The 26508-nt window shown below is 39.7% G+C and overlaps 2 protein-coding genes across 5 annotated transcripts; one reads left to right on the top strand and one right to left on the bottom strand.

Annotated features, from left to right (window-relative positions):
- Positions 1–6612: 6612 nt before the first annotated feature.
- Positions 6613–16754, bottom strand: septin10 (septin 10). 2 transcript variants are annotated; one of them, XM_085375124.1, is made up of 10 exons: positions 16619–16754; positions 15576–15690; positions 14854–15049; positions 14550–14736; positions 10909–11070; positions 10521–10617; positions 9207–9375; positions 8988–9120; positions 8449–8627; positions 6613–7669 (listed from the first exon to the last, which is right to left on the bottom strand). In XM_085375124.1, the coding sequence occupies exons 1-10, from the start codon at positions 16646–16648 to the stop codon at positions 7654–7656; spliced, it is 1284 nt and encodes a 427-aa protein (XP_085231250.1). In that variant the 5' UTR covers positions 16649–16754; the 3' UTR covers positions 6613–7653. The 2 variants fall into 2 exon arrangements, with proteins under 2 accessions (XP_085231250.1, XP_085231251.1); XM_085375125.1 differs by lacking the exon at positions 6613–7669 and having other exon boundaries at positions 8445–8627.
- A 1684-nt stretch (positions 16755–18438) lies between these two features.
- Positions 18439–21454, top strand: sowahca (sosondowah ankyrin repeat domain family Ca). 3 transcript variants are annotated; one of them, XM_085374929.1, is made up of 4 exons: positions 18439–18784; positions 19193–19566; positions 19748–20137; positions 20996–21454. In XM_085374929.1, the coding sequence occupies exons 1-4, from the start codon at positions 18439–18441 to the stop codon at positions 21452–21454; spliced, it is 1569 nt and encodes a 522-aa protein (XP_085231055.1). The 3 variants fall into 3 exon arrangements, with proteins under 3 accessions (XP_085231055.1, XP_085231053.1, XP_085231054.1); XM_085374927.1 differs by having other exon boundaries at positions 18439–18801; positions 19201–19566; XM_085374928.1 differs by having other exon boundaries at positions 18445–18790; positions 19190–19566.
- The last annotated feature ends 5054 nt before the right edge of the window (positions 21455–26508 follow it).

The following is a 26508-nucleotide window of genomic DNA, read 5'->3' as shown; positions in this document are numbered from 1 at the left end:
GTTTTAAGCGCAAATATGATTTTTCTTTAAGAAAGCACAAATTTCTTTGGTGGGGTGAAATGACTAAAACATTTTTTTCAGATGTCAGCTTGAAATGTAAAAAAAACAAAGCTTCCATTATTGACAGTTCTCATCAAATAAGTACAAAGATTGCGAAGAGTATTTCCTCTTCCTCAGCTTTTTCCTCGACAGTTTTTTATCTATTCTGAGACAACGTTGCCAAACCAAAACTGCACAGACTCGATGCTCGTGAAAGAATAGCTGAGAGGGGAAACTCAGAGGACACAAACTTTCATCATGCAACTGCCAGAATTGACTTTGTTACTCAGATCGTGTCAAATAATTTTGTTCTGCTTTAGTGAAAGTGTAGTCTGTCTGCTTCTGTGATTCTTTCGTATCCAGAGTTTAGATGCAGGCTTGCCTGGTTTACGTTCTGCCACAACCACCTACCTGTTTTTCTGCTTGTGGAGACAAAAGCACAGCAACACTCAGAGCCTGACTCACTCGCTGTGTGTGCGGCGGTACATCAGAGATAAAGAGGCGGTCAAAGAGCACAGGTACAGGGCACGAGGCACTTCCTCACCTATTTTTTTAAACGAGGCAGAGTTAAACACACAGGCGAGGGTTGTTCATTGGCTGACTGCTTAGATTTCTAATTGGCTCTAACCTGATCCTAAGCACAGAGCCTTTATGGCTTAAGCACTGTTGAGTCTCCTTCCTACATCCATGTTATGTGGGAAGAAAAATACACTGCTCACAAAAAAATTCATTCATTAAGGGAACATTTGATCATCACAGTACAGACTAAAGTAAATAAAATATCAGGGACGTCATGCTGTACAGTTAGGAAGCACAAACCATTGTGAATCAGTTTCACCTGCTTTGGTTCAGGTTCACACTGAGCACATGTGAAAGATGTGAAAGAGCATGAAGATGCCGTAGCAAACTTTATGATGCCACCAAGAGCTGACATGCCGATTCTGGTGTAGTCTGCTGATGCCAGTCAGTGATGTGCTGGGAGACACAGCAGAGGGATATACTACAAAGTTCAACAAAGCCAGGCTTTCTTTGCTTTAGCTTAATTCCATAAAACCCAAACAATTACAGAGCTCTGAAACTTTCAAATAGATACAATTAAACATCAAAGTTACGTATCAGTTTTAAGCCATCCTTGCTAAATTGTGTCAAAGTGTCATGATGGATGATCACGTACAGACATGCCATAACGTTGAGTCTGCTCATCTGGATGGAAATTGCTTTAGTTTGTCAGCAGAACAAAGTAAAAGTAATTTTATTGATTGGTGTGTGTTCTGCGCTCTTTAGCTGCAGTTCCAGAAGTCTAAAAGAGAGTTAAGAGCAGATTCGTGTGAAGTATAACAACATTTATAGATTTTCTGCATCACCAAATGAATAAATGTATCATGCCAATGCCCAGTTTGCACTGCTGAACCTTTAACGCTCTGATTCATTCATGATGTTAACAGCTTGCGCACGTAATACATATTCACCCTGCAGACAATTTACATTCCGCTTAAAACATGCTGTAAATAAAAGAATCAGCAAGAAAGTGGAGCTCCCGGTCAATTTTAAACCAAAACTCTGAACATAACCTGACCCTGACCACTTTATGTGATCAGCACAAGTTACCACGGTGATTTAGTCAGAAGACACAGAAAACTCCCTTTGTAGTATAACCTGCTAGTATCGTCACATGCTGCCAGTAGTGAGAAGGACACTAGACAGAATAAAAACTACTGAAAAATGAGTAAGGAGGAATGAGGAGAGAGGAATGGTCTGTGGCCACCACCTTTAAATCCTTTAATAATTCCTGTAATTCCCTTTGTGGTGGGCTGTCTTGCTGTCACTTTCATGTGCACCACAATGGTTCCTCGTGCTTCCTACCTGCACAGATTGATGTCCCTGAAGTCGAACTGACATTGTGCTATATTTTGTTGATCAAATGAGCAGTGTAGATACAAAAAGGTATCTACACTGCTCTGAGAATCTTTATTTATAGAGCACTTTTTTGAACATGCATACAATTTTAGCTAATTTAAAGAACATCCACAAGATAAATGGCACAAAACTTGTCGCATTTTGGTCTTTTTTTTTTTCTTCCTCAGAGAGGAAACTCTACAAACTCTAGAGGACAAAATGTTTGGAAGCTACTGTCACGTGTTTTCCACAAATTATCAGACCGAATGATCAAATCTGAGACCTTCCAGCGAAATCAGTGGATACTTGAAGAAAAAAGCACATAACATAAACAGATGCTAAATCAGACTACAACGTCGAATTCGCTAGAAACCATTTTTTTCCCTCCCGGATACTTTTGATGCTGTGAGATACTTGTGCTTTCTGAACAGTAGGCATATAATTTTGAAAAACAAGCAAAAGAAATATACTGGACTCTAAATTAAAGTTTTTTCCAACACATACAGACTAGGGCTAGGCTGTTTTCCGTTAACATTACTTATATGAAGAAGCTCGCTTCAATTCTTAACACGTTTAATGTTTAACTGGTCGTTTTTGTCTATGTGATGTTATTTTATACAAGTGTACCAGACTATGATCTTTGTATGTGTTTCAGTGGGGCGTTTGGGGTCAGTCGATTAAAAGTGCCAGTTTATTTACCTTGAAAAAAACAAAAGGGAAAGTAAACGCCAAATTTTTTGATATTGTGATGGGAAACTTCAATCTGAACATATCTACATTGGCCTTCAAAACCTGTCAGTCAAACCCCAGTGCCTACAAATGTCAATACACACGCAAACACAAGTATACGCTCTTACTTTTCCTTCTAGGTAGATCAGTGCCCTCTTTCCCTCTTTGTTTTGTTTGTATCAGTGTGATAAGTTTGCTGTTTGCTTTTCAATCCGCACAAAGACGGAAATCCAGCGGATCCCAGAACAGTTTCCGAAGAAACACTGAGCAAAGTTTGGATCTGTTTGGATGCCCGCTAAACTGAGGACTTTAATTTCTATAGAGTCAAACTTAAGCACAAGTCCTTGTTTGCCCGGTTTGTTCTTTTTTTTTCTTTTTTTTTTCTTTGGGGTGGGTGATGTGAGGAGAAAGCGTTTACAAGAGTCAAAAAGTCAGGAATAAAACCACTGCACGGTGGTCACTTTACGCAAAATAACTTGAACCGCTGGTTTTTGCAAACTGTCTTCATGTGTTTTGATTACGTGATGTAAGCTTGTCGTTTGCCTCAGCTTCCTGGTTGTGGAAAATGTGAACAGGCTTTGAACAGCAGCGGTAGCTCCCACTGGACGCGAACACATCGTTGGATTTTGTATGACGCTCCTGTTTCGATTGAGCTTGTTTCAGATTATGAATTTGAAATAATAATAGTTAATTTTGGTTTGTCCTTCCAGGAAGCCTGAGCTGTGTCACCCTGCCATCTTGACTTAGATGTTGGCCATATTTGTTCCTATGGATACTTGGGTGTTTGTGTGTGTGATGAGAGAGGTTGGGAGGAGGCATCTGTATGTAGCTCTTTACATAAAAAAGAAACTTTATTAAAAAAAATAAATTAAAAAAAACAGTTCGGTGGAGCATGGATACTCATGCCTCTCCAGGAAAGAGTCCAGCAGAGCAGTGAGAGAAACAGAGGGACGAAAAAAAGTATATATATTATTCTATATTGTGCAGAATATTTATAGGCCTTTTGTGCCATTGAAGTCATGCTCTGTGCTGGCCACGCCCAGCGCTCTCTACCATGTGATCATTATACATCGTCTTGTACTGATGACCCGTGGTTGATTTGTTTTTTCATGTCAAGTGCATTTTTCGCAATAAATGCCTTTGTTTTAAAACAGCTGTTCAGTGTGTTTTTTTCTCTACATGTTGCCTGCAGCTTTATGATTATCATGAAAGAGGAAGTGGCAGAATCAATTCACATTTATGTGCTCCTGGTACAAAAACAAGGACATTACCTGTATAGCCCATTAAGATTTCACAGCTGGCCATTAGAGAATCCATCCTGGAGAGTCATATTGTATCTTGCTATAATTATAATTATCTTGTGAAAAGCTGTGGGAGCAACACTCCAGGTATGGTTGTCGGCGTATCATTAGTGAAGTGTGTGAAGTGAAGAGGTGTTTAGGAATAAAGGAGACGTTCTTCCTCTTTTATCCTTCCCCCCCATTGTCTCTTTGACTCATTCTCAAATCTCTATCTTCCTCCTTTCTTATCTTCTTCCTCTTGGCCTCTAAAAGCCAACGCTGGCGTGGATGAGGTGTGTAATTGGTAAATTTCAGAGCGTCAGCGGCACTCCCCTTAAATGACAACCCTATCTTTCCACGAGTCGAGCCTGTCTCCAGCGATCACCCCCATTTGCATTTAGAGTGACTGGCAAAAGGTGACAGGGGTGTGTACGGGAATGTCTGCATGTGCGAGCGCAGGTGTATGACAGCTATCTTAGCTGTAAACCCAGTCATAAAAAACTCGACTCTAACACTCAAACTGCTGCGTTTAAAGCAGAGAGAGGGAATGCTGCACTTTTTTCTTTGATTTTTCAGATTTCTGCAGTGCACAGATTGTGTTCTTCCAGGAAAACTGGGTGAAATCACTTCCCACCTGGGAGCTGAATCTCCTAGAGAGCAGCTGAAGGTGTCTGTATATACACACACACACACACGTGCCCATTCTCCACAGTTTTCCTGGGTGAAATGGTTCTCCTCTAGGTATCCACTTCTCAGCTTATTATACCAGTGAGGTGCTGCAGGCTCCTGCAAGGAATCGATCAGCATTCCTCTGCTATACGCCAGAGCTGTCTTTCCACCTGTCTGTGTGCCAGCTCCAGAGTCGCACTAAGGGAAAGAGGGCTGTAGGGTAAGACACTGCAGGGAACAAGTCCTTTATCAGGCAATATAGGGCACTCCCTTTGTGTGTGTGTGTGTGTTCGTGTTCAGATATAGCAAGTGGTGGGTAGGGGAGATGTTAAGCTGCTGTTACCTACTAAATCTTACTCTAAAGCAAAGGGAGAGCTTCTTCCACTTATCTTCTGAGAAAAGGAAAACGAAATGTAGACATTAACATTTCTTCTAACTGAACCACACAGATGGAGGCATTTTCTTTTCTTTTAGAATTAGAATAGAATAGAATTCAACTTTATTGTCATTGCACATGCACAGGTACAGGGCAACGAAATGCAGTTTGCATCCATCCAGAAGTGCTTTAGTGATATAGATATATTACAATATATATTAGCAATAATATAGATATGTGAGTATATTACAGAAATGGGTCTATTATGGTATGTTATAATGTACACAGTATGAAGTATGTTGTGAATATTCTATAAGTATGTACAGGCTGTAGTGAGTACAAGCTATGTACAGGATATGAACAGGATATAAATATGAAAAACTATACAGAATATGAAATAAATAACTTTACAGAATCTGGGATATACAGCTATACAGAAATGGGAACTATGCAAGTTGTAAACAGTTGTAGGATTAAAAATTATCGAATGTACAGAATGATTATTTACACAGAGCTATACAGTAGTGCAGTTAAGATAAGTGAGGGTGTAGATAGTTTCTACAGAGGCTATATAAAGTGCTAGTGGTTGTGAGTGGTGGTTCAGTCCATGTTATTATTGTGTTTGAGGGTACAGTTGTCCATTGTGGGTGTGTGTATGTTCAGTCCATGAGTTTAACGTGGGTCAGATGTCAGGAGGCAGAGTTCAGGAGTCTGACAGCTGTGGGGAAGAAGCTGTTCCGGTACCTGGTGGTCTTAGTCCGGAGGCTCCTGTGGCGCCTCCCAGAGGGCAGGAGGGTGAAGAGTCCATGTGATGGGTGACTGGGGTCTTTGATGATTTTCCCAGCCCTTTTCAGACACCGCTTCCTGTAGATGTCTTTTATGGCAGGAAGTGGTGCTCCGGCGATGCGCTGGGCAGTTTTCATGACCCTCTGCAACGCCTTCCGGTCCGAGGCAGAGCAGTTCCCGTACCAGACTGTTATACAGTTGGTCAGGATGCTCTCGATGGTGCAGCGATAGAAGTTCACCAGGATGTCTGAGGACAGGTGGTTCTTCCTCAGAGTCCTCAAGAAGAAGAGGCGCTGGTGAGCCTTCTTGACCAGCTTGGAGCAGTTGGTCGTCCAGGTGAGATCCTCGGAGATGTGGGTACGGTATAAAAGAAAACGTTCAAATGCCTTAAAAGTGTTATTCCAGTGATTAGATGTGGTGTCAGCAACCAACAATAAAACTTTAGTGAGGCAAAAACAGGCCTCGCTAAAGAAATGCTTTCCCCCAAATACAGTGTATAATGTCAGACCAACAGTACATTTAATAGTGCAATAATCTCCACAATTAGATATCCTGGGGGAATTCCTTGGCAGGACTGCAATGATGCCATTACACATGGACATAACATTTCAGTTTGTAGCTCTTCCACTGTCAAATCTTTGAAGCCAGTGCAAACAGACTGTGGGTACGGTTAAATCAGTCCTCATTCATTACATCACAGTCTGAACCTCACGCTGTACCAGTAGATGGTACCAGTAGATGTGTTGCCTATAAACATCCCAGCCTTTAATGAAGTAGACAAACACAATCCATCATCATAAAAATACAAAGATTTATTTAGAAAGAAGAAAAGCTCCCATATAATACTGTTTATTCCTTAAATATAAGTGTAGTACAAATGTGTCTCAGGCAAGCATTTATCCAGTAGGCATCGATGTGTTTCCCTGGATGTGATCACAAACTGGATAACGTAGTTTTTAGGTTTAATACAGATAAGGCACTATTACCTTTAACTAGTGTAAATACAGTAAGTTTTTTTTTTTTTTAATCATTGAAACCAGCAGCGGTTTATGCTGGAGTATTGCTGAGAAAGGGTTTCACACAGTTAAAAAGTCCGAAAAGCGATGAACAGAAATATGTAGAATACAGTCTTCAGAGAAATACAATTCTCCCTCAAACAGCGACTCGGTGTGATGCATTTTTTCCCCGTGAGTCAGCTCTTCTCATACAGACAGGACTGCAAGCGTCAACGGTTTGTGTCAATATATAAAAAAAATAAAATAAAAATGAAAATAAGAGAGCAAGTAAAACAAAAAATATATGTATAAAAATACACAGTAACATGTACCTAATCCCAAACCAAGCCTCTGTTTTACCCTCCTCAGAAAACCGTTTAACTGTAAACCTCGGCAGAGAAGTGAAACACTCTGAACCAATTTGTTCCCTTTGGAACAACCGCAAGAGAACGTGTGAGGTTCCTAACAGTGTTTTTGGGGTTTTTTTTTTAGTTAATGCTAGTATGTTCAGATTGAAGATTTAGAGCATCAAGGTGGTGTACCAAACAAAGAGAATATAAAAAACTAGAAAGAAACAGGGAAATATAATATCCTGTGACACTTCTGACAACTCTTAATGACAGAAACACTAGACAAACCTGTAAAAATGGTGATGGATTATTACATATGGTGCTGACAAGCTGAAAGTGAATTGTACCTCACAGGAACCACTTCACTGCTAGAAAGATAAAAAATTAAATACATGATTCATTTTAAAACCCATTTTGGACTTTGTTGAACTGATTTATGTGGGCGGTTTCTTTAGTGTTACAACTGGCCACAGGGGTGTGGAAAGGGTGTGGGGTATAATGTCACCGGTTTTGCTGGTCACAACTGAGAATCTTCACATGAAACCAGAACTGAAAAAAAGAACAAGAGAGAGACATATGAGCAACTTACAGAATTTCCCGTTTGCAGTTAATCAGTGACAATAACTTAAACATCTTACATGTGCACAGATCTTAAACATCCTCATTAGTTATCAGATTTGATACCCTTGAGTTCAATGAGTATGTCTTCATCTGCACTGTCTCTTAGAGAACAAGTAATTAATGACCTGTGCAGGGGTGCTTACTCACAATATGATATTATGATTATATATGTATAAAGGAACACTTTTTAATCAAAGTATAGCATCACACCAGGTAAACTTCTGGGGTATTGATCTGGCCAGTTAAGGAGCAGAGGTGTTTATGAAATTAACAACAGGAGCACTAAGAGGCAACAATAGCTCCTTTTCCATTATTACCTACTCAGATCGACTTTTCAGGGGTTTTCCATTAGGTCATAGTACCTGGTACCAGATACTAAAATAGTACCTGACCAGCCGGGGTTCCAAGCAATCTGAGCAGGTATTAAAAATATGACATCTACAGACTGCATGCCACGATTGGCTGGTCAGTGGCATCACTCGAGGAGTCATGAGTTTTTTGATAACTTCACAAAAATCAACTGTAATTTTAAGCCATCATTTTTTCTTTGGTTTGATGAATTCAGCCGTCTGTATGTTGATAATTTTCATTTCCAAAAAACAATGTGGAATCTATTTATTCCTAACACATTACTCAGATGTCCAGTATGACTCGCCCCCCAGTATTCCATAAAAGCACAGGCATTGGTATTTGCAGAATTCTCTTACTTCTTCCGGTCTTTGTCCTTCTTGCCATTGGCAGTGAGGCTCTGGGCCTGCAGGAGTTGGGCAGCAGCTTTTCTCTTGCCAAAGGAGCTTAGGTCGTCATCAAGAAGCCGCTTCTTCTCCTCCAAAGCAGCTTTCTCTTCTGCATGGAGGCGCTTGAGCTGCTCAAAACGACTCTGGAGCTGAAAGAATGAGATGTGACAACACATGTTCATTACATAATACTTACTTTCACACGTCGAACAAATTGAATGTAAAAGTGTAGAAAGGTAGACTGATTGGGTGAAAACAAAACATCAGTGAATTTTTTTTTATAATAGAGCATAAAACTGAAAGCGGAATATAAATAAATGACTTCTTTAATGGGGAAAAATGGAAAAGCTGACTTTATTTTTCCAATAGGAAACACTTTACTTTAATCTCTTCAGCTGATGCGAGATTTTATTTGTCTATTAAATATAAAGAATAGGAAACTCGGGGCAAAAAGCACATTGCTTAAGGTGTGTTGTGAGGACATCAGTTTGCATGTATGCACTGTATACCTCTCTTTCAGCCTCCTTTAGTTCCGCTTCCTTGTCCTTTACCCTCTGCACAAACATCTGCCTCATTTCATCCTCCCTCTTCTGCAGCTCCACCAGAAACTCCTGACGCTTTGCCTCATACGTCTGCTGCAAACTGCAACACACATAACTCAGCTGTAAGTCATATGCCCGTGCATTTTCTCATTTTGTGGATGTATGCATGGGTTTGTGACGTCATACCTGACAGGTTTGCACTCTGAGTCTGTGTCTTTGAAACCAAGCTCTTCAAGCTTGCAGCGTCTGTAAAGCTCGTAATGCCGAGTGTGGGTCTGCTCTCTCAGGTCTTCCATATTTACGCATATGAGCATCTCCCTCAGCTTAACAAAGTCGCAGTGATTCTCATTTTCCACTGACACACACACATCAAAGAAATCAAAGGGTTATTCTTCATAATAAAATACATTCTAAACTTCAAGTTAAAAAAAAAAAAAATAGTTTCAAGTAGTGCTGGGCGATATATATCGCCTGGACGATAGAAAAGTGTCTATCGTGCATTTGTCTTCTATAGTTTCTATCGTTCCTAACCTAATTGTATAAATTATTACATAAAATTTATCATTAAATAGCCTGTTGCAAATATATTAGTGTTGTCTTGTCACTATACATACTCTAACTTTATGCACAAGAAAATAAAGTATAAAAAAAAAAAATTATATTTTTCGTAAAGAAACTCCGTCTTGTGGTTTTGCGACATGGTGCTGCTTTATGTGCACCCGGATTTGCGAGATGCTTTATGGCAACTCAAAACGATGGACGCGCGACAGGTTGCAGTTTCATGCCCGGACATGCAACAGGCAGAGACAGCTACACAGCACCCCAAGAAGAAGCACTTTTACCGAAAAGAGGGGGTACGTCTGTGATTTGGTTACATTTCGGGTTCAACAGCACCGACAGAGCGGAAGACGCCCATTTGCAAGCTATGCCATAAAACTATTCCCGCGCCTGATGGCAACACAACAAATCTCTTCTATCACCTACAGAAGGTCCAAGAAAAAGAATACTCAAGAGCCCAGAAAACCCGAGCTAAACCAAGTTGTGAAACAATGGGAGCAAGCTGGAAAAAGAAGAACTATAGCCAGCTGAAGATACAGCAGTCTTTCGCACAATGAGAAAACGTCCCAGGGCCATAAACAAATCACAGTAGCCGCTGTTTTCATTTGATACATTGATATTGCTGCACTAAAATGTTTGTTTCTTATTTGTAACAGTTCTGTTAAATGTCTTTTCAAATTAAAATTGGAGAAAAGTGAGCAATGAAATTTGTCAAACTTTCCAGAGAATAACTGGAAACAAGGTAAAATTGTCGTATATCGTGATATATATCATTATCGTGATATAAAATAATTGATTTGTGATAAATATTTTTTCCATATCGCCCAGCACTAGTTTCAAGCATGACACAAAGTGTAGCCAGTGAAAACCACAGTAAAGGAAAATGTTAAGGTGAACTGCCAAAGCTTTAAAGAAATCCATAAACAGAGTAATTCATCCTACCTTGCACTACACCCCATGGATACTGGCGAGCTTTCACCATCTTGTTTCCAACAGCAACTTCCTCTGTGCTGCCTACTACAGCAAATGGCAAATGACCCTTAAAGAAAAAAAAAATCATATACAAGACGGATTCATGCATCTGAAGCAAAAGACACAGCTTGGAAAAATACTTTAACTAAAGCTGTTGTAGATCAAACGCCTACACTAATATTCTCACTTAAAATCACAGATTCCTTTTACACCTCAGAAATGTTTCCTTTGACAAAACAAAACACACACGGTGTGTGTCTGAAATTTGAATTATATGTTTCGAACATTTCTGCCAGTAAAAACATTCACCTAAACCTGTATCTGAGAAAAGTCTGTGTGTGTGTGTGTGTTTCCTTACATTCATTGTAGTGTTGACTTTGGCCACTGTCTCATCATCCAGTGGGAACTGGTATATCTGGACACCATTGCTGACCAGCTCACTCATGATCTTGATCTTGAACTTGTGCAGTTCACTCTTGCTGATTGTGTCGGCCTTGGCAATCACTGGAATGATATTCACCTACAGACAGATGTGATAAATGTTCATGATAAGCATAGTGACAGTATTTTTTACAAATACATGCCAGCTACAGAAAATAACTTTTCATGCCATCTGTGAAATAAAATAATAATAATAATTAAAAACAAAATGATAATCTGATAATCCAGTTTACCATCAAACATATTTTCACCATGTCTTTGTTATGATGGAGTCACACTTTAGCTTCCATTTTCATAGTCAGACCTTCATCTCCATTAACATCCAATGCCTCAAATGCACAAAATTATAAATCCACTAAAGAATGCAAGGCCGCACTGATATCAGTAGCTTGATATGGTTCAATGACACTGAGAACTAAGACATGCAAACCACTGCATTTCCCCTCAGTATGCTAAAGGACATTTATATACAGATAAATACTGAAAAATATAAAATAGAAACAAATAAATGTATTTTCATCACAGCTATCACATTAATTTAGAGACTTTTATTCTCAATAAGAACTAAATACCATGACAGCAACTACTGTTGTCTTTAAGCTGCATGTAGACAATATATAAAATTCAAAACACTAAATTCACAAAGTTATCTTCAATAAAAAGAGCAACTCCTGATATCACAGGCATCCACTAATTGAGCTAAAACAAGTTGTTTTCACAGCACAGCATACCGTGAAAGTACATGTAGACACATTAAATACATCCTGTCATCAGACTGGTAACAGTATCACTTAACAAGAACGGGAACTGTATTTGTTGTCTCTCTCTTTATCAGAAATTCTTTCTCCTAAAACTATTTTTTGCTAAGTGTTATAAAAACCATGTTTTCTGAATGTCATTTCTGGCCCAGCAGTTCACCACGCTGTCCCACATTCCTGTCTGTCTGTCACGTTGTCAAACCAAACTGGGACCTGGAATGACTTGTTGTCATTGGGCGAGCTTCTGGGGCCAGACCACACACACCCATACACACATACAGAATACACACACACTGACCCCAGCAGAGAAGTCTTAAGAGATCTGATCCAACAGCTGTCTGAGTGACTGCCTGTCTGTCACTGCTGCAGATTGAACAATTGGCTCTTTCTGTGTGGTTCTGTACACTGACACAGAAGGACAACTCGAGTGTGTGTGCGTGAGGTGATTACAGCATTCCAGTGCTGCTTCTATCCCTTTCACACGCAAATCCAGGGTTACCAACACTCCAGAGCAGCGAAACCACACAAACACACAAAAAGCACAAAGTTGCTACACACAGGGAGCATGGGAAACTCTCTAACCATTTCAAGAGGAATGGATAGAAGGGGGTTCAGTTAGTTGGACAGTGAACCTCTCCCAGCAGTCAGACATAAAAACAACCTCAGTAGCAACTTATACAGAAACTCCCACCATCTCTCCCACACACAACCACATATAATCTGTCTTCATGTTAAATGTTTTCACACTGTATTCCTACTAAAGAAGCACTAAAAGAAGGCACCTTTTGCAGTTGTCGCTTCCAAGTTTGAAATTTATCTCCTGCAAATGCATCATGAACGCATCATTAATCTCCTGTTATCCCTGTAGTTCACTGAAGACAAAGCTATCAAAGTTAAGCCAGCCTTCATCTTCATCCACAGACAGTACAAAAGATGGATGTAACCACAGTGACATCAGCCAGTGGTTTGTGAAATCCTGTTCTAAGCTGAACAGCGTTTGCCATCACCTCCTTGGTCTTTTGAAACTGCGTGTAATAAGAGGAGGATCTGAAACTGAACATATCCTCCATAATTCTCTTGACCAGATTTTTAACTTTTGTTTTTATTATTCAGGATTACCTAAAAATAACAATAAGGTGTTTTACTGAGGTCACAAAGAAAGGAAGTTGAGGGTGGTTTTCAGATAACCTTTTATAAATTCTTTTTTGGAACCACAGTTATTATCCACTGGCGGCCATAAAACGTTTACGGCACTTCAGCATTGGCCTGATTTTTCAGAGTATCTTTTATAATGTTCAATTCGTCATCTTTAGCTCCAAACTAAATGCGGAGATTACAATGCTTTTAGTATATGGTCTACATCATATTCTATTTTTTACTACTCATCTCCACACAACAATTCTTGTCATTGTCTTACCCTTTTAACTGTAATGAAATGGTGCCTTACAGAATGTCTACTGCATTATTGCCCCTTTCCTCATTGGTAATCACTGGCCTGTTGTGGACCGAGGGCAGTGGTCCAGGTCAGGTAGACAACTTAAGCCTGGTTTATGGTCAACGCACACCAAATGCAACGTCACCACAGCCCCGGCATTGTTTATATTGGCACCTGGAGCAAACCAGCTCAGTTCAGACTTCTCCTGAATGACAGGTTTTCTCCTGAATTCAGCACAGGGCGATCGTGGCTCAAGAGTTGGCAGTTCGTCTTGTAATCGGAAGGTTGCCGGTTCGAGCCCTGGCTCCGGCAGTCTCGGTCGTTGTGTCCTTGGGCAAGACACTTCCCCCGTTGCCTACTGGTGGTGGTCAGAGGGCCCGGTGGCGCCAGTGTCCAGCAGCCTCACCTCTGTCAGTGCGCCCCAGGGCAGCTGTGGCTACAATGTAGCTTGCCATCACCAGTGTGTGAATGGGTGGATGACTAAATGTAGTGTGAAGCGCTGTGGGGTCCTTAGGGACTAAGTAAAGCGCTATACAAATACAGGCCATTTACCATTTTTAAAAAAATCTTGGCATTAGTGCTGGCATAAGAGTAGAAAAGTCAAAACAAGAAGACATGAAAAGCAAGTTGGTTTGGTTTTTTCCTCCAAAACGTATAATCTCTTCAAACCATCTGTATATTCCGGGAATCTTAGCTTCTGTTCTGATATTTACTTAAATGGTAGTTAAAAACCAACATGATCATAGATTTGTGTGTCAGGTCGAAAAGGGAATCGAAAAGGGAAACGACAAGCCCAAACTACACCACAGCATGGCGCATGCCAATAGTTGTGACGTCAGTTTTGGTGAATGCTGCTGTTTGCAAAAGTAACAATTGTGAGCACAAACTAGGTTTGAAGGTATGTTGTGACATACACATCAACACACCTGACTCTCCTCAGATCAAATACCAAACATGCCCTTTTAATTACGTTTTAACCTTTGGAGTACATCATCATTCCCCAATGAACAAGTGTAACATATCTAGATGCCAACGCCAATTATATTCTTGTGCTGCAATAATACATTTCAAATGTGAGCCGCCTGACTGAAATGTTGCTGGGCTAGATTTTTTTTTTTAAACTTAAGCCTGCTATTAACTATGCTACTTAGTAGCACTGCAACCACAGACACAGGTAAGTTTCGCCATCAATTACACAAAATGCGTGAAACAACTTGACTTGCTACTTTTTCTACTTCAAACATAAAGAAAACAACTTTAAAACTGACAGATTTTCTTAAGTATTACATTACAGTGACACTGAGAAATACAACACATTTATTATACCCTCTGACATGCAGAAGACACTGTGGTCCTTTCTCCTACCTTGCTGTCTAATTTCTTCATGGTGACCAGATCAAGGGATTTGAGTGAATGGCCTGAGGGGGAAATGAAGTAAAGGCAGGCATGGACTCGTGAGTCATGGTAGTTGTGAAGAGAACGCTTGATTTTTAGCTCCTCCTGGAGATAACTCTCAAATTGCCTGTCAATGTAGTCCACCACAGGCTGGTAGCTAAAAGACATACATAAAGTGATCATCAGTAACTGGCAAGTTCACAACGACAGTAAAATCACTTCACGGCAGTCGCAATCCTCCAACATTAATAACCTACTCAGCTCTTCCCCGTACCTCTCTTGTTTATTCATCTGGTCTCCAAAGCCAACTGTGTTGACCACAGTGAGACGTAGTCTGACGTTGCTCTCCTGCAGGTCATATGTTTGAGCCCGGAGCTTCACCTGAGGTTCAAAGTGGGATGACTCAAAGTTCTCAAAGTTGGTATTAAATAGCGTGTCCATCAGTGTAGACTTGCCTATACCCGTCTCACCTAGGGGCACAAAAGAGACGTATGATGCAATCTTTAGTAACTAAACTTGAAACAGAAACTTTTCAGTACAATTTTATTGTAACTATAACTGCCAGAAAGTCAGATTTATCCAGCAATGCAACTGTGGTCACAATTAATTCTAGCTAAGTGTGCAGGAGCTTTAACATCAGGAATGCCTGACTAAGAGCTGCAAACTGAGATCATTAACTGAATGTTTGTATGCAAAATAAAATTTAGCAATGCATTTCTATTACTATTTAATGACAGACAATCTACCTACGTTTTATAAAGGCAATAAAACTTTCTGAGAGAGTCTATGTTCTGTTATTCCTGTCAATTTGTTCAACAAAAATGTCCACTACTCCTGTCTAAATGACATGACAAATAATAAAAAAAAAGTCTTAATTTTTTCCTAAATACCAAAAAAAAAATTTTTTTTAATTAGCTCATCATCAACAGCAAAAAGAAACTCTGCATACATTATGCAGAGTTTCATCTATGTATCTATGTGTGAGCGACACAGTACCGATGCAGAGAATATTAAAGCAGAAGCCCTGGCAGATGGACTTGTTGACAAGCTGGTCAGGAAGGCTGTCAAAGCCCACATGGCCAGCAAGAGACAAGGACCGGACTCCTTTATCCTGTGGAATAAATTTGACAGGAAAAGCTGGGTTGTAACATTATGATGCTTTTTTTCCTCTCTTATTTCACAAAATATTGCACTTACAAACAAACAGAATCACATAATGCACCGAGTAGTCTAGTCCAGCCAAGATGTTTACGTATTTTTGTCTTTATTCTTTGCCTGATTAGATAAATCTGGTTTTTAAAGCCTGTGTGTGGGCCAAAGAGGCACAAAAGCGGTTAGAAGACGTTAAATAGGACAATAAGATAAATCCACCTAACTTCCAAAAGCCTGAGATAACTTTAAATATCACCGTCGTCCACTTTGTCAGACCTTCTCCAGTCTAAATTAATGAAACTTCCCGAGTGTAGGTGGTCAGCAGCACTGATTTAGATATGCTATGACTAAGAACCTTTAATAACTCTGTGGGCGGTGCTGTGCTTTATTTCTGAATCCTTGTCATTGCTGGAGGTCGAAACGCCAACTTTCATTCAGATTTGTGAGGGCTAATAATCAATGATATTTGTGTCACAAAGCTCCCGCAACGTACAAATACATCTTGCGGCAGGCACGAATTGCACACATATTTTCAAAAGCTTATCACGGAGCTAACGTTAACGATTCTATGAAACTAATGTAGCACTGCTAGTGTAGCCTTAGCCAGCTAGCGCCCTCTCAGCCGTTTACCGTAGTGAAAGGCATAACCGGGGATCTTTTTTTTAAAAAAGGTTCAGTGCTTGTGTTGATAGCACATCATACATATGTTGTCGAGTTTTAAACTTTGCCCCGTTTAAACATGAATGTTTTCCATAAGTGTAATAACTGAAAGTTTTCAGGCTAGGAGCTAACTTAACGATAGCCTCGGACACTCCCTGCTCAACTGTCTAGAAAGAAGTTTATTGTCGACAACACAGAGTAAAAAAAAAAAAAAAAAAAATACTAACCGGCTGCCGCGCAACATCCGAAGAAGCCATAACTTAAGATGGGTCGTAAACAGATTCAGAAATAACTTTAAAAAAATAAAAATTAGAAAAGGATCGACTTCTTTCTCAAAGAATCTCGCTCAATATCGCCCTACTGCTGTCGACAACTGGACAGACGACACCATTAAACACAATGTAGTAATGGGACGATTTTTAAATTTTCTTTATATCGACAGTAATGCAAGTTATGGCAAATTTTGCGGAGGCTCCAATATTTAAATGTTCTACAGCATGTAATTTACAAAAATAAAAGATAAGATAGCGCTGAAAAGCAAGAAAAACTTAATGCAGTAATAAAATCGCCCCCCTTTTCTAATAATGGTACAGCGCAATTTAATTTTCCCAGTGCTTACTTTGGGGACTGTTTGCACCGACAAAACATTAAAATGTATGAAATTAGATTTTTTTGAGGTGTGATTATTATAATAAAATAACGAAATGAAAAATCATTATATATATCATATTAATTTAAAACTGTTCCATATAGGATCTGCTGTGTATAGCTATGGGGAAATGCATGTAAGACCAACTAACTAATCCGGTTTATATGCTACAGAAGAAAGCTAAAGCAATTATAAATAGATTAAATATTATCAGATTATTATGATCAAGGGATTAGAATATCCATTAAATTGCATGCCTTAAAATTCTACTGTTTCATTGAGCTCCGGACTCCACCGATATTGTACAAAGCACAAAAAATCTCCTTCTAAACTGTATTTGGAGGTTTTAAATTAGAGGGAAAGCATGTTAACTAAGAACAGGGCCAGGACAATTTAAAAACAAATACAAGGTGTATCTGTTATATGGGTAAATGTGAGTAACTGTAATGAGGAATTACGATTGTTCTGTTCACTATGTCATTTTAAAAACAGTCTAAAAATCAGATCGTAAACAAATGTAAAAATGTGGAACAGAATGATTTCCATTGTTTAAAAGAAACATTTATTTTTGTCCTGGTTCTGTTTCGATTCTTCATATTGTATCATCTTTTTTGTATTTTGGTTGAAATCTTAATATAACAAATAAGTACAGGTTTAATAAGCTTAAGGTTCAATTTGCACCTTTTAGGTCAATAATTTGTGCTCTTCCCCTTGAATTTACTTCTTGACTGTTAAGGTGTATTTGTTTACTCAAATAACCTCCTGTTTTTGTTGTTTTGTAAAATTTTAATAAGGACTGAAAGATCAAGTTCTGCGGTGGATTACTTTTCTTTGTGAGGTGAGGTAAATGTTTTAGGATCAGAATCCTCTTAATCTGGCCAAGTTTTTGCAAAAATACAAGGAGATTGAGTCCGGTTTCCTCACTGCATGCAAAAAGAAACTCCAGCTGGGCATGAAAGATAGCCGTAAATAGGATGAACATAATGCAATCTGGATGAACCTTGGATATTATTTTGAAAAGTTCAAATTGTGCAGTGCAATTATTATTAATACTGTGAGTGTGTTGACCGGAAAAAAATGTGTATTTTATTATATATTATGTATACGCAGTATTTATGGTCACTTTTAAATAACTAGTCGTCTGGGAAGCCCGCGTTTCCGATGAGCACTGGAACGCAACATGATTCTTGCCCCTTGCCTGTGAGACGATGTGAGCGCCCCCTGTCTGAAAGAGCTAAACACTGGTCTTCCCATGGAGGAGAGGAGGAGGCCAGAGAAGAAGATGCTGTCATCCTCTCCTTAAGCGAATGAGCGCGTTAATGGGCTCATTTTTAAACCTTCGTGCGCAAATAACCCAGTGATCTTTGCGCTCTGTCTGAGTCGTTCAGGACGAGGACGATGATGATGATGGCGTCCCGCTGCACAGTGCAAGCCGTGCAGGAGTTCCTGTCGGAGAGAGGAGGGAGGGTCCAACAGATGGAGCTGATCGATCATTTCCTATCGCTGAATGAACAGTCGAAGGAAGGGGTGGATCGCGAGGTGCTGAAAAGCATCGTTGACAGCGTGGGTTTCGTGAAGGTAGAAAACGGCGTGAAATTTGTGTGTTTGAACAGTGAAGGCAGCGGGGCGTCGGTGATGCGTACAGACGTAGATGGCCACGATGGTGCGGAGTGCAATGGCAACATCCAAGAGACGCTGGACAACAACTGTGTCAACGGCAATCATGATAAGGGCGACCAAACAGGTGAGGACGACGGATCCATTGTGTTTGCGTGATTTTTACGCACGTGTTTTATCCATGAATTGCTTTCTTACGTGTAACGTAGGCTGTTTTATCTATATTTTTGTTTATGTACTGTCTACTTGTTTATTTGTAATACAGCACGAATAAATAAAAGGTTTGGCAATTATTTTGTTGTTTTTACAGGCCAATATACGCATACTGCTTCTTCTTTTTTTCGCCGTACAAAATAGTGTTTGATTCAATTTAATTTGGAATCATTTCCTGCCAAAAACACAAAATCCCTAAGGTTCAGGATACTAATGACACCAGTGAGGAAAAATAACAACAACAGCCTGTTAAATTCTGCAGCATGTGATCAAAAGTCTGCATGAAGTTGAATGAACACAAAAAAAATTAATGGTCTTACAGGGGTCCACTTTCCACTGGACAATGACAAACAGACAAATGGCAATAAGAAACCTGCAACCCCATCCCAGAGCAAGACCAGCACAGGAGTTCCTACCCCTGGTGGAGGAGGTGAAGTGAAGCTAAGAGACAGAAGGAGACGAGAGTCAGCTCCAGTTCTTGGGATGCCAGATCTCGACCAGGCCCAACCCGGAGGATCTCATAACCAGCAGACAAGAGGGGCACGCAGGGTGTCTAGAGGGTCACAGCGTGCCATGCTGACCAGCTGCCTGTCTGAAGACAGTGCTCTGGAGGGACTGGACCATATAGGAGATATCCAAACACCCAAAGGAAGTCGCAGGAACTTCATAGAGCTGATGATGAGTAGTTCTCCTCAGGTAGGACACAGTGCTTTTTATTATCATTAAGTATTTGTTGCTTTTGCCCTTCTTTTTTTCTTTCTTTGAATGGCAGCTTTCTGTGGAAAGTAACAGTTTGCTGGGAATTTCTAAATGACTACATTTTGTGCTGTGACACAAAAATCTTAACAAAAGCCACGGCTATTGTATGTTCTGTCAGGTGCGGAGATCTCTGATCAACCGTGGGTCACGCCTCCGGGACTCGGTTAAGAGCGAAGGCGACTCGGCGTCCCTCCTCTCCTCAGCCACTGACGAGGACTGCGCCTCAGTAACCCTGGACCCTCTAGAGCACGAGTGGATGCTGTGCGCCTCAGACGGCCTGTGGGACAGCCTTCAGCCCCTGCTTGCTGTCGAACCCAGCCTGGTGACCAAGAGAGACTTTGTGACTGGTTTTACCTGCCTCCACTGGGCAGCTAAGCAGGGAAAAGCTGAGCTGCTGTCTCAGCTGCTCACCTTTGCCAAAGAGAACACTATACCTGTGAATGTGAATGTGAGATCAAGTGCTGGTTACACACCGCTGCACCTGGCCGCCATGCATGGACACACCCAGGTGGGTTGCAGGGAGTAGTATCATGTGTTACACCTGCTCAGTGAAGCAGTACATAATTACCTACACTTTATCTGCCCAGGCTAGAAACATTAGCTCAAAACAAGTTAACTGAACTATGGTTGTAAACACAAGTTTAAACACACTCATCCTAGGTGGTAATTTGGGTTTTTTAAGGATTTCTTTGAAGCTTTTTTTCCAGGATGGAATGATTGTACAGCATATATTGTTAATGACAAGAAGTTTGAGCTTATTTTAGATATTCTGCAATCCACATAGCGCCAAAAGTATACAAACGTGCACTGTTATTTGGTTCAATATTCCTTAGCAAGTTGCACCTCAACCACATGTTTTAGTAGCAATATGGATATTTGACCACTCTCCTGTGCAGAGTTGATTCATTTAGAACCTATTACAGATCAGTGCTCTTACCAGAAGCTTAATGTTAGCTTTCTCTATCCCTTCTAGTTTTTTTTTTTTTCTGGAAAGGAAAGCGTCTGGACTTCTTTACGTTCAAGCAATGTAAAGAAGTCCAGACGCTTTCCTTTCCAAGCTCCTTAGACTACGATGACCTGGATGACTGAGAACCTTCACAGACACCTTCTAGTTTTTATTTGTGTTTGGGATTAATGCCCTGTTGGAACACCCAGTTGTGGACAAGTTTCAAATGTCTAGTTATTCATTTTTTTAATAATTAGTATTATTATTATTTTGGCATTTTAGCCTTTATTGGATAGAGACGGTGTAGACAGACATGAAAGTGGGGAGAGAGAGGGAAAGAAATGCAGCTACATGGTCGCCTTCTAATATCCATGAAAACGAGACCTCTCATGTTTGCATGCGGTGTGTTTGCATTGACAGGTGGTTCGTGTCCTGCTGTCAGACTGGGATGCAGACCCTGAAGCTCGAGATTACAGCGGGAGGAGACCAATGCAGTACTTGTCCCCACCGCTAGCTGCTGACCTGCTGGAAGAAGGAGTGGTCACCTCACCGGGACCTGAGTCAGACAGTGAGAACAACGGCAGCGGCAGAGGTCGGGGCTGGAGATTTGCCAAAGTCCTCCAAGGGAATCTGAACCCGCTCCGGCTGCTGAATTCACCAACAGAGGCATCAGAAGATGGAACGGGGAACGGGAAGAGTAAAGGGGGGATGCAGAGGAAGACGTCTTTGAGCCGACTGAATGCCCGGCTGCACAGAGGACGCCACAGAGCCCAGATCATCCACAGCGCCTCCTTCAGGGACACAGGAGAGGTGGGAAGAGGAGAGGAGCTACACAGCAGTCCTCTTCGAACGAGACCGCTGTCCAACCTGTTTGGATAAATCGACACCACTCTAAGCCAGCGACACAGAGCTGTACACCACTCCCAGGTGTTTTTATTTGTAGCATAGGTATCTTTTATTATCTGACAGGTCAGATATTTTAGTGACAAAATATAACAGTGCAGAAACTAACACATTTTACAAAATTTTCTAAAATTCTAGTTTATTTTTGTTCCTGTTGCAGTTATTGTTTGTCACTGAGGGAAGGGTACAGTCACGTGACAGTTTATTTGCCTTGGCTAGACTGTGAATTCTTTCAAACTTGATTTTTGTTTTGACTTTTTTCCCCCCCTTTATTTAATTTGGACAACTAACATCACAAACATAGTTTAAATATGTTACAGTACAGTTATGTTCATAAAAATGCAAAAGCAACAAGCAGTATTGTAGAAAGTTTTCACTTTGAAGCACTTTGGTTTGTTTCCTCACCGCGTTTCTGTTTGCAGAGTAATATATATTTACACACACTATTAGTCTGAAATTAGATGGTGCTGACGTTTTTTTTAGTACATTCCTGTAATGTGAACAAATATTTTATTTTTTAAAGTGGCAGATTTTAATATTCAGACAGTTGAAATCGCAGATTTTTTTTTTTATAACGAGCAACAGTGTACAGTCATCATGTTTGCACTTGTCACTTTTTAAAAATTGGTAGTAGAAAAATCCATTTGGGTCCCAGATCATATCTATTTTTTAAAATTCTAGGCATAACATCAAAAGGGGATCAGATTTTTACCTGTTTAAATGCAAAATTAACTGATATTCAAAAGGGGCTTGGTAAGTTATTTCTCCATTCATTTTTGTTTATTTAAAGTTGGAGCCAAAAAGAGTTAGGTTCACTAATGGGGAGATGTTGCTAAGAATTGTTTAATTGTTTCTAATTAGCTATACAAAAACACAGATTAGTAGAAGCACAGTCACCAACTTTATATACATTTTTCTACTGCCGATAACGTACCTCAAATTTTCTGAAGCTAATTCACTTGTTTCTACATTGCTTTGTGTGTGGTGTGTATGCAAATGTTCAGACACTGATATTTAGATATTGCTCTCTGAATGTCAGTTGCAGAGTTTTGCTTTGTTATCTGACATTTCATTTCTATATTTACTCCAAAAATGTGACACAGGATTCATTGGTTCATAAGGGTAAAGGTTCAGGCAACCACGGTCATAGATATCCGCCGGAAACCACGACATCATATGAAACTGAGACAAAGTCAATATTGTTCCCATATATTAGTCTGACTTTGCATGCACACTGTCATCTATTCATCAAGCTCCGTTTTCTCTAAGGACTCTGGCCAGAATGTGCCATAGGTTTAGCAGCGATTTCTCAAGTGGTTTCCCAAATATGTGAACCTTTCTTCCTCCCAAATTTCATGAATGTTCTGTTACTAATTTGTAGCATTTGTACTTTTATCACGGAGATTCGTGTCATTCTATGTCTTGACACTTTTGATGTAGAGATTTTATGTCATTTTCTCAGCGGCATGAGTAGAGGAAATGGAAATGCAGCACACTGTTGATTCTTATGTCTATATAAAGAAAATGTGTTTTCATTGTAAAATGCTGTGAAGTGATTGTGTGGTGTGAAATCACTGTTAACGAGCCACTTTTGTTTTTGGATTAATGTCTTATCCATAAATGTGAAATAAAGAAGTTTTGTTTTTATTTGCATAATCTAAAGTTTTTAAGTTTGTCAACTACGCTGTATTGTCCCATTGATGCAATGACTGTATAAAGAAACGGCCTCGGTAATAATGAGAAGGTTTAAAATGTAAAGAGCAGCTGTGAATACTCATGTTAACGTTACCAGAATAGATTAAAAATACAATTGAAGCGAGTCGCTTCATCCGCCCTTCCTGCTGACACCAGCTGATTGTCCTTGCCTGTTGGTGCTGAATAATTGATGATCTGACGACCCCAGCTTTGCTCTGGCATTTACAGTATATCCACAACTTCCTGTCCACATGGCCCACCAGACAGATTAGTATCCAGTTCTTATTTTGCACCTCTTGTTATGCAGACTGACCTAAAGTCAACACTGCTGTTGTTGGGATATAAACTCTATTTAATCCATTTTTGCAAATACTTGAAAATCAGATTTTATCGTGTTTATCTTAATATACTTAAGAGAACCTAAGAGGACAATCAGTTTTGTGTTTCCCTGCTATGCTATTTTTGTCATTGGTTAGAGAAAGTATAGAGTACAGAGGAATTTAATGCCCACAAGCTTTCATATGTGTGTGGGGGATACGATACATTTCTCAGTGCCTGAGCCTGAACAGATTACTACAGATCTGCCAATCCTCTTGTTGCTCTGATGTCCTGCTGGCACCCTGTCTGTTCTCTGCTTCGTGTTTCCCAGATCAAACCAACCATATAAAAGCTGGATTACATGTAAACAGTCACAGTGTATCACACAATATGTTTCTTATATAAAACTGAATGCTCTTAAGACAGCTCCTTTGATGATTCTGTAATCTCTGGGGTTTCCCTGGTCTAGAAGTCAAATAATGATTTATAGAGGTCAGAAGTGACGTGCTTTTTTTCTGGTTATGTAGAATCCAGATTTGCCTTAGGCAGGCTATCTACCGGATGACTGCTGATCAGGACAGGATAGAGAGCCTTTTTGACTGCAGTAACTGACCTACATGCACAGTGAAGGGAGTAATGCCTATTATGCAAATTCCTCTGCCATCCTTTCAGGGAAACTGTGCCAACTTTTTAGCCTGGGGCCTCCACTGTTGGACCAATCCAAGTCCAGTCCATTTTTATCTCACACAGTTACCACAGTGATGATGGCTTTCAGACAAACCCTAATGAGTCACAAACAGTGCCAAATAGATATCAAGTGAGTAACAAATGTGTACTGTCATCAGAGTGCTGTTTGTCTTGTGGCAGATATAAAAAAAGACAGTGAATCCAGCCTGAACCATTTTTTGGTACTTATCAACATTTTTTTTGCATAAACCATATCAGCGATTTGCTAATAAGTAATTAAATTGCAGGCGATTACAATCAATTGCCAAAGTTTCTATTATGTATTAATTATGTGTGTTCTGAAATATATAGCAGGGTGTGTGTTCTTTCTCTTTTTAAATACTGCTAATATATATGTATCTATAAACCTTGGTTATTTACACCAAAAGTCTTGAATAATTTGTGAGCCCGGTTAAAAAAAAAGACCTCACAGATGCATCTGACCCATCTACTGTTCCCTGAAGCCTCGTCAGAAAAGGTCTCAGTGGAAGGAAGCTGAGTACTCAAAGAGAAACCATGCATACTCTCTCTCTCTGTGAGAACTGCAAACTCCACACAGAAAGGCTCCAGACTGGATTCAAACCCTTCTTGCTGTGAGCCGACAGCACTAATCATCAGACCGCCATGTACCCCATGAACATACAAGGAGGAGAGGTACTGATGCTAGGTTTAAATACCTGGTGTCAACCAATGAAAGGCAAGATTTAACAAGATGGTAGTGAGACCTGTTATGATGCTTAGTTTCGAAATGGTGACACTACAAAAAGACAGGAGGCCAAGGCAAAAGTGCCAGAGCTGAAGAAGTTAAGATTTTCGTTGAGAAGATGGAGAGGATTAGAAATGAGCACGTCAGAGGGAGACCTCAGGTTGAGCACAAAGTTAGAGAGGCAAGGCTGACTTAGACATGTGCAGAGGAGGGAGAGTGGACATATTGGACATATGATGTTGAACATGGAGCTCCCAGGCAGGAGGGCCTTAGTAAGAAAAAAATATTGCTGACAATTTTGAGAATAAAGTCAAAAATGTATTTTGAGAAAAAAAAGTTGAAATACTAGTTTGAGACAAAAGCCAAAGGGTGGAGATTATGGTTGCTGTTTGAAGACAAACTCCCAGGTTGCTATACCTTCTACGAAAAGCCTTGAGTAGATGGTAGCCTTGAGTTGTTGAAGCAGAAGAACATGCTAGGACTTTGATATAATGAATGGTGTTTTGAAACTTAAATGGTTAAAATCCTTTTTAAATAATCCTCACTCCATTTGGTTTCTTATACCAAGTAAGGTCTTTAACAAACTGGGGGTATCGATTTTCTCCTCAAATGTGACTTTGAAATTACTAAGCTACCTGTTAAACTCTCTGAATTCCATAAACAGGTCCTTCTGTATTGGAAAATTATATTTAAACATAATTTCACTCTACATAACAGCCCGATTTGGAACAATAGATATATACTGATGAATAGAAAATCTATTTTTATTCAAGATTGGTTCTAGAAAGGTGTTTGGGCAATTGCTCATTTTGTAGATGAGGAGGGACATGCTCTGACATCACGATTTTTGGCAAAAATTTAATATCCAATGTTCTAAAAGTAATTTTAATCGGGTTATAAAATCCATTCCATTGTCACTTAAAAACATAATCGTAAGTGATATAGTATATTCTGACATCTCCCCCAAGTTAAGGCAATTATATATAGATGGTATTCAGTTTTGTGATGTTAAATGCAATAATACATTTCTGAGATCTTCATTAAGGAGTCTTTATTCTCCAAATTTGCTTAGACGTAATTACATATTAAAAGATTATACCCTACTTCAACCCTACTTTACTGGAAAAACAACCTAAACCTGATGGTTAAATCTTTGACTTTAGTTAAAAAGAAAAAGGCTGCATTTTTTTGTTTCCTTTTCGGAAGATTTTGATTTAGTGAGTTAGTACTCTGTTAACTTTTATGACCCCGTCTTTGTATCTTCTTTTTCTTTGTACAAAGGTTGAAATTTGTATTTTCTGAATGTATAATATATTGTGCATTTTGTTGTATTTTGCTAATTTAAAAAAGAAAAAAAAGAAAAAAAAAGAACATGCTAGGAAATGGGTGCAATGGAGACAAATGATTCACTGTCCCGGCGACCAGGCAGCCCAAGAAGAAAATTGCTATGAATATTAATATTAAACTGAATTCAATTTAAGAGATCTTTTTCCATTTTTCTCACCGCCATATTCATCCATGTGGTGTCGCTGTGGGCGCTGGTATAGGCTTCTGTAGAAGGTCGGAGTTCATTGCGTTCGGAAGT

The sequence above is a fragment of the Diplotaxodon limnothrissa genome, linkage group LG16 (genome assembly GCF_057381915.1).
Source record: "Diplotaxodon limnothrissa isolate DT_005_m linkage group LG16, D_limnothrissa_male_GT1.1, whole genome shotgun sequence".
Classification (NCBI taxonomy): Eukaryota; Metazoa; Chordata; class Actinopteri; order Cichliformes; family Cichlidae; genus Diplotaxodon; species Diplotaxodon limnothrissa.
This window is presented reverse-complemented; position numbering and strand designations above follow the sequence as displayed.

Coding starts and splice junctions, on each gene's coding strand:
- septin10 (XM_085375124.1), bottom strand. CDS start 16,648: ATGGCTTCTTCGGATGTTGCGCGGCAGCCG. Junction 15,050..15,575: donor CTTTAATATTCTCTGCATCG/GTACTGTGTCGC, acceptor TTGTGCCCCTAG/GTGAGACGGGTATAGGCAAG. Junction 9,121..9,206: donor TCAGAGTGCAAACCTGTCAG/GTATGACGTCAC, acceptor TGTGTGTTGCAG/TTTGCAGCAGACGTATGAGG.
- sowahca (XM_085374927.1), top strand. CDS start 18,439: ATGATGATGATGGCGTCCCGCTGCACAGTGCAAGCCGTGCAGGAGTTC. Junction 18,802..19,200: donor CAGGTGAGGACGACGGATCC/ATTGTGTTTGCG, acceptor ACAGGGGTCCAC/TTTCCACTGGACAATGACAA. Junction 19,567..19,747: donor TGATGAGTAGTTCTCCTCAG/GTAGGACACAGT, acceptor ATGTTCTGTCAG/GTGCGGAGATCTCTGATCAA.